Genomic DNA, 6,566 nt, shown 5'->3' with positions numbered 1-6,566 from the left:
GTTCTCCGTTCCCGCCTATTCAACTGATCACCACAAATTCGCAGGTCCCAAACAATATGTTTCAGCTTAGTGTAGATGCAGCTCTTTCTCCCACCTCTACCAAACATGGATATGGAGCTGTTGTCACTGATATTCAGGGTAACATTGTTGCTGGTTTTTCTGTTCCATCGACTTCAGGCCTCCCACCAATTTTTGCTGAAGCTGAAGCTCTCAATCGTGCGTTGCTTTGGTGTCAGGCAGTTCAGTTTCCCCTAAGATCTATTGTCTCTGACTGTCTGACTTTGGTTCGTCGACTTCAGAAGCATTCCCTTGATCGATCGGCTCTATCGGGTTTTATTGCCACTATTGCTTCCTCTTTGTCTTCTTTTCCAGGTGCCTCAATTGGTTTTATCCCAAGAACAGAGAACACAATAGTCCACAATCTTGCTAGAGCAACTCTTGGAACAGACGAAGAGATGGTTTGGAACAACCTCAGTTCCTTTTTGTGAAGATCATTTGTAACTGTTTTCTTGTCTTTCTTTGGTTACTAATCTTTGTATTTCAAAAAAAAAAAATGTTGTTATTAATAAAAAGGAATTGCAAGTTTAATCTATTTTAAATAATTATTATGATTGTTTTAAAAAAATTAATTATTATGATTAAGGAGGTACGAAAATATTATTGTGTGGCTAAAAATATTTTAAGCACTAAGATTAAAGTCTTAAACCTTTTTGTTTTGTTTTTTTTTTTTTTTGCTAGTTCGCTCGAATTTTAAACAAAATCAAAGCGAAGAACCTCGAAATTTCCACCGTGCAGCAGCCGCAATCTAACGGTAGCGATTGGCTGAAAAGGATCATCAAGCCGATTATTCTAGAATATTTGCCACGTGGCACTACCTAACCCTCACTCTCTTTCTTCCCCAAAAACCAAAACCCTCTCTATATTATTACTTCCCTCTTTAGCCTTAAGCTTTTATAGCGTAGCTCAGCTTATTAGCTTCTTCTCTTATCTTCTCACTATTTCACCACACAACACAATACAAAACTCCCTACTTTCATATTATCGTTTCCTTCCCTTCCCACCAAACTTTTCTTCTTATTCTTCCACTCAGATTAGGGTTTTCTTTTAGGGCTTTTCCCAATCTTCTCTCCGATAAATCCTACCCATCATGGCTTCCTCTACAGCTCAAATCAATGTTCTCGGAGCTGCAGTGCCTGGTGGCTCCTACAGGAAGCCCAATTTCAGAAACCCCAGGACTCTCTTCTTGGGCCAGGGACTCGGAAGTACGGCGTCGTTTGGTGGCTTGTCTCGCTCTGTATTTTTGAAATTCAATACCAATGGTAACAGAGCGAGGAGTATCGGACCCCTTCGGGTGGTGAACGAGAAGGTCGTGGGAATTGATTTGGGTACTACTAACTCTGCCGTTGGGGCCATGGAGGGTGGTAAACCCACTATAGTTACCAACGCTGAGGGTCAGAGGACGACGCCGTCCGTGGTCGCGTATACCAAGAATGGGGATAGGTTGGTTGGTCAGATTGCTAAGCGCCAAGCCGTCGTGAACCCAGAGAACACCTTTTTCTCGGTCAAGAGATTTATTGGAAGGAAGATGTCGGAGGTGGACGAGGAGTCCAAGCAGGTATCTTACAGAGTTGTTAGAGATGACAATGGAAATGTCAAGCTTGATTGTCCCGCTATTGGCAAGCAGTTTGCCGCCGAAGAAATCTCAGCTCAGGTATATACATACATATATATATATATATATATATATAGAAATTGGGTGGATATGTTTTACATTTTGCCAGGAAGATAAGTGATAAAAACCATTACTTGACTTGCCTTACCTTAAAGTTATTATGCGGGTGGTGTTACCTTAAAGGCCCTTCAACCCAAATAATAACATAAGTGGTTTTTAGGTGTACCAAACTTTGTTTTTGAGAGTAATTGGTTGCCCAATACTGATATTGATTGTCTGAATTGGTTTTTCCTGTGCAAACCTACTTGTTTGGTTGTTTAACATAGTATGTAAACTTTTGCTAAAACCGCATAGCAAGTTTTTGTGAAAGCCTCTGACTATCTACTTAGTGCATTAAACTCAGCTATCATGTCTAGTTTCAAAACAATGTTGAATTTCAAAGCCAATGCAACCTGATTTTCTGCTGTTCCTTTAATAATGACGATCTTCATTTTCGTTGTGGTGTAAATGGTTTAGGTTTTGAGAAAGCTTGTCGATGATGCTTCAAAGTTTTTGAATGACAAAGTAACAAAAGCTGTTGTCACTGTCCCTGCATACTTCAACGATTCTCAAAGAACAGCAACAAAAGATGCTGGTCGGATTGCTGGTTTGGAAGTTCTTCGTATTATAAATGAGCCAACCGCTGCATCATTAGCATATGGATTTGAAAGGAAAAACAACGAGACAATCTTGGTTTTTGACCTTGGAGGTGGTACCTTTGATGTGTCAGGTAAATGATTTCTTAAGTAATCTGCTGGTCTAAAACTTTTTGTGCTCTACTTATCACTTTCAAGAAGGAATTAATCTTCTACCCGTGATGATATTCTGTTGACCCTTTTCTTTTGTTCCAGTGTTGGAGGTTGGTGATGGAGTATTTGAAGTCCTGTCCACTTCTGGAGATACACATTTGGGTGGTGATGACTTTGACAAGGTATGTTACTGTGTACACGTCTTTGAGCTTAAAGATTTTTTTTTGTCCCCTTCTTCTTCCTCCTTAGTCTCCTTTTGCTGTGCATTGAGTATGAAAAGATGATTCTCAATTATCATGAAATCTGTGCAGAGAATTGTTGATTGGCTAGCTGCAGACTTCAAAAGAGACGAGGGAATAGATTTGTTGAAGGATAAACAAGCTCTTCAGCGGCTAACGGAGACAGCTGAGAAAGCGAAAATGGAGCTATCATCTTTGACTCAGACAAACATTAGGTACATTGATCATGTTTCAATAATTTTTCTTATTGCTCCCTTCTTCTCACTGGTCCCTCCTTCCTCAAAATAGATTGTTGGTTTTTACTTACGTTATCTTTTTTGTCTTGCAGTCTTCCCTTCATTACTGCCACTGCTGATGGCCCCAAACACATTGAGACCACCCTTACAAGGGCCAAGTTTGAGGAATTGTGCTCAGATTTACTTGACAGGTATCTAATGCTGTTTAAAACTGAGTGTATGAGTTTTGGTGTTTTAAAGTTTTGATTTTTGCACATAAAATTTTAATTAAGTAGAAGGTCTCTCTCTCTCTCTCTCTCTCTCTCTCTCTCTCTCTCTCTCTTAAGTCAAATAACTTTAACCTGAAATTATTTTACAGGCTTAAAACACCAGTTGAAAATTCCTTGAGGGATGCTAAACTCTCCTATAAAGACTTGGATGAGGTAATCCTAGTTGGTGGGTCAACCCGTATTCCAGCTGTCCAGGAGCTTGTGAGGAAATTGAGTGGGAAGGACCCCAATGTCACAGTCAATCCTGATGAAGTTGTAGCTCTAGGTGCTGCAGTTCAGGTGGGCCTTATTAATGATCTGTGTGATTTAGTTTGTGATTATTTATCAATTTCTAATGCAAAATCAATGGGGTCATCTTTAACATGAATTATTGTTTCTGGCCCTTGTTTCTGATGCTGATTGAGATTCCTATGTTTTTACTGTAGGCTGGTGTGTTGGCTGGAGATGTCAGTGACATTGTTCTGTTGGATGTAACACCATTGTCACTGGGTTTGGAAACCCTGGGTGGTGTCATGACAAAGATCATCCCAAGAAACACTACTCTGCCCACATCAAAATCGGAGGTGTTCTCCACAGCTGCAGATGGGCAAACAAGTGTGGAGATTAATGTCCTTCAGGGTGAGAGAGAATTTGTCAGGGACAACAAGTCTCTTGGAAGCTTCCGATTGGATGGTATCCCACCTGCGCCTCGTGGGGTTCCTCAGATTGAGGTCAAGTTTGACATTGATGCTAATGGTATCCTCTCAGTCGCTGCTGTTGACAAGGGTACTGGGAAGAAGCAAGACATTACCATTACTGGTGCTAGCACTTTACCCAGCGATGAGGTATATTAGTCTTGTCAATATTTTTCATAGCCTTCTATTAGGTTTAAGAAATATTTGATGCCTTTTTTACTTTGTAGTGACTGAATATGAATTGAAATTTACAGGTGGAGAGAATGGTCAGTGAAGCAGAGAAATTCTCGAAGGAGGATAAGGAAAAGAGAGAAGCAATTGACACGAAGAACCAGGCTGATTCCGTTGTCTACCAGACAGAGAAACAGCTAAAGGAGCTGGGAGACAAGGTTCCTGGTGAAGTGAAGGAGAAGGTTGAGGCCAAATTAGGAGAACTCAAGGAAGCCATTTCAGGAGGATCTACCCAAACCATTAAAGATGCCATTGCTGCCCTCAACCAGGAAGTGATGCAGCTGGGTCAGTCCCTATACAACCAACCTGGTGCTGGTGCAGGACCTGGTGCTGCCCCTGGTGCAGGGCCTACCCCTGGCGCTGAAGCTGGCCCATCAGATTCATCGTCCCAGGGACCAGACGGAGATGTCATTGATGCAGATTTCACCGACAGCAAGTGAGATGGCTTTGATATAGTTAGTTGAACAATCCGTAGCTTTTTTTTTTACTCTTTATTTGTCAAGTGTTTATTAAAGCTGTTTTTTGCGGGGGGATTGGATGTGGTTATTGGCTTACATTTCCAGCCATTTTTGCTTCGTAGAGGATTGATCTTTTAGAAAGGAAAAAAGGAAAAAAAAGAAAAAACAGCGGATGAATTGAAAATGCCATACATCAGTAGATGCCCCAAAGATTAGAAATGTCTTGGTGTTGACGTGAAGATGTTGAAAAAAATATTATTCGGTCTTCTATTTTTCAAATTCATTTAGAATAAATATATGAGTTTCAATTTGTATTTTAATCTATATTATAGGATGTAGTTTTCTTTATCTATTTTATGCCTAGCAAACTCTAAGAATAGACTTTGGCCTTAGACTTTACACCATGACAGAATATTTCATCATAACGAGTTATGCAAATCTCAAAGGAGCTATTCTAGCAAGTCAAAGCAGCAAAATATCATGTCTTGACTCTTGAGTCCGAGTAAATGGCTAATTTATTCCAAAATCGCCTTAAGTTCACCATCAAGAAGATTAAAAGAATAATCAGAACCAGAATAAACTAGCATCTATGACAGAGCCCTGCATGTATTGAAGCACAGCAGCAATTCCCATCAAATGGCATCAATATAACAATATCTTAGAGTAAAAGGAACTTCCTATGAATTTAAGTTTGAGGCCTGAGCATGGGCTGGGTTGATAGTATTTATATGACCAATCCAATGACTTAGAGATTTTTTTTTTTGATGAATCAAAAAGTATATTATGTGTATCATTAGTTGGAATTGCCGTGGGCTTGGGAACCCGTGGGTTTATCAATTCCTTGTGGATCTAGTGGTCCAAAAGAAACCCAATTTTCTTTTCCTTTGTGAAACTTTTTCTGGTAAAGAGAAACTTGAAAGACTTCGTGTTAAGTTGGGCTTTGATGGTTTGTTTTCGGTTGATGCTAGAGGGCATAGTGGAGGTTTGGCTATGCTTTGGCGCAATGATTCTGAAGCTCGACTACTTGGCTATTCTTTTAATCATAGTGATATTGAGATATCTGAAGATGCTTCTTCTCCTTGGAGATTGACTGGGGTTTATGGGGAGCCCAATAGAAGTTTGAGGTATAGGACTTGGGACTTGTTGCGAACTCTGAGGTTGGAGTCTAATTTTCCGTGGTGTGTCATAGCGATTTAAATAGTGTTACTAGTCATCTTGATAAGAGGGGCGGTCATGATTATCCTCAATGGCTTCTGGATGGATTTAATGATGTTCTTGCTGCGTGTGATCTCATTGATCTTGACTTGTTAGGGTATCCGTTTACTTGGGAGCGCGGAAGAGGTACTGATGCTTGGATAGAAGTCCGACTGGATCGTGCTCTGGTGTCTTCTCAATGGTTTCAACGGTTTAATCTTGTCAAGCTCACTGATCTTGAAATCACAGCTTCGGATCACTGCCCGTTATTTCTTGAGCCTATCTTTAGTAACTCTGTAGTTCCATTTCGGCATTTCCGCTTTAAGAATGCGTGGCTGCGTGAGCCCATGTGTTTACAAGTTGTGTCTGACTGTTGGGAGCATTGTAGTGGTCAGCCGATTACTGAGAAGTTGAAGTATTGCGGGGAGATGCTTGCAGTTTGGGGTAGGGAGTATACATGTAACTTTAAGCAAAAAAATCTCGCAGTGTAAAAGGGAGATTCGGAGATGGAAGAAAGGGAGAGATGCTACTTCTATACAACGTTTTCGTGATGCTGAACTGAAACTATGTGAGACTCTGAATCGGCAAGAGATCTTTTGGCGCCAAAGATCTAAACAACTGTGGCTTCGTGAAGGTGATAGCAATAGTAAGTTCTTCCACGCTAAAGCTACAGCTAGGAAAAAGCACAATACGATTTCTCGTCTTCAGGATGATTCGGGTAGTTGGGTGTCGTGGGATGATAGGCTTCCTGATGTTATGTTGGACTATTTCAAGAATCTTTTTACAACTTCTGCATCAGAGTTTT

At 40.5% G+C, this 6,566-nt stretch overlaps 1 protein-coding gene across 1 annotated transcript; it reads left to right on the top strand.

Moving 5' to 3' along the window:
* The first annotated feature begins 896 nt into the window (after positions 1–896).
* LOC115725252 (stromal 70 kDa heat shock-related protein, chloroplastic) lies at positions 897–4,887 on the top strand. Its single transcript, XM_030654701.2, has 8 exons — positions 897–1,711; positions 2,189–2,441; positions 2,563–2,642; positions 2,772–2,914; positions 3,028–3,126; positions 3,294–3,483; positions 3,630–4,028; positions 4,133–4,887. The coding sequence occupies exons 1-8, from the start codon at positions 1,148–1,150 to the stop codon at positions 4,547–4,549; spliced, it is 2,145 nt and encodes a 714-aa protein (XP_030510561.1). The 5' UTR covers positions 897–1,147; the 3' UTR covers positions 4,550–4,887.
* The last annotated feature ends 1,679 nt before the right edge of the window (positions 4,888–6,566 follow it).

This window comes from Cannabis sativa, chromosome 6 (genome assembly GCF_029168945.1).
Source record: "Cannabis sativa cultivar Pink pepper isolate KNU-18-1 chromosome 6, ASM2916894v1, whole genome shotgun sequence".
Classification (NCBI taxonomy): domain Eukaryota; kingdom Viridiplantae; phylum Streptophyta; class Magnoliopsida; order Rosales; family Cannabaceae; genus Cannabis; species Cannabis sativa.
This window is presented reverse-complemented; position numbering and strand designations above follow the sequence as displayed.

What these genes read in the sequence shown, in the direction of transcription:
- LOC115725252 (XM_030654701.2), top strand. Translation starts at nt 1,148, where the DNA reads ATGGCTTCCTCTACAGCTCAAATCAATGTTCTCGGAGCTGCAGTGCCT. An exon ending in CCGAAGAAATCTCAGCTCAG is followed by an intron (nt 1,712 to 2,188) that starts GTATATACATAC and finishes TAAATGGTTTAG; the next exon opens with GTTTTGAGAAAGCTTGTCGA. An exon ending in TGGTACCTTTGATGTGTCAG is followed by an intron (nt 2,442 to 2,562) that starts GTAAATGATTTC and finishes CTTTTGTTCCAG; the next exon opens with TGTTGGAGGTTGGTGATGGA.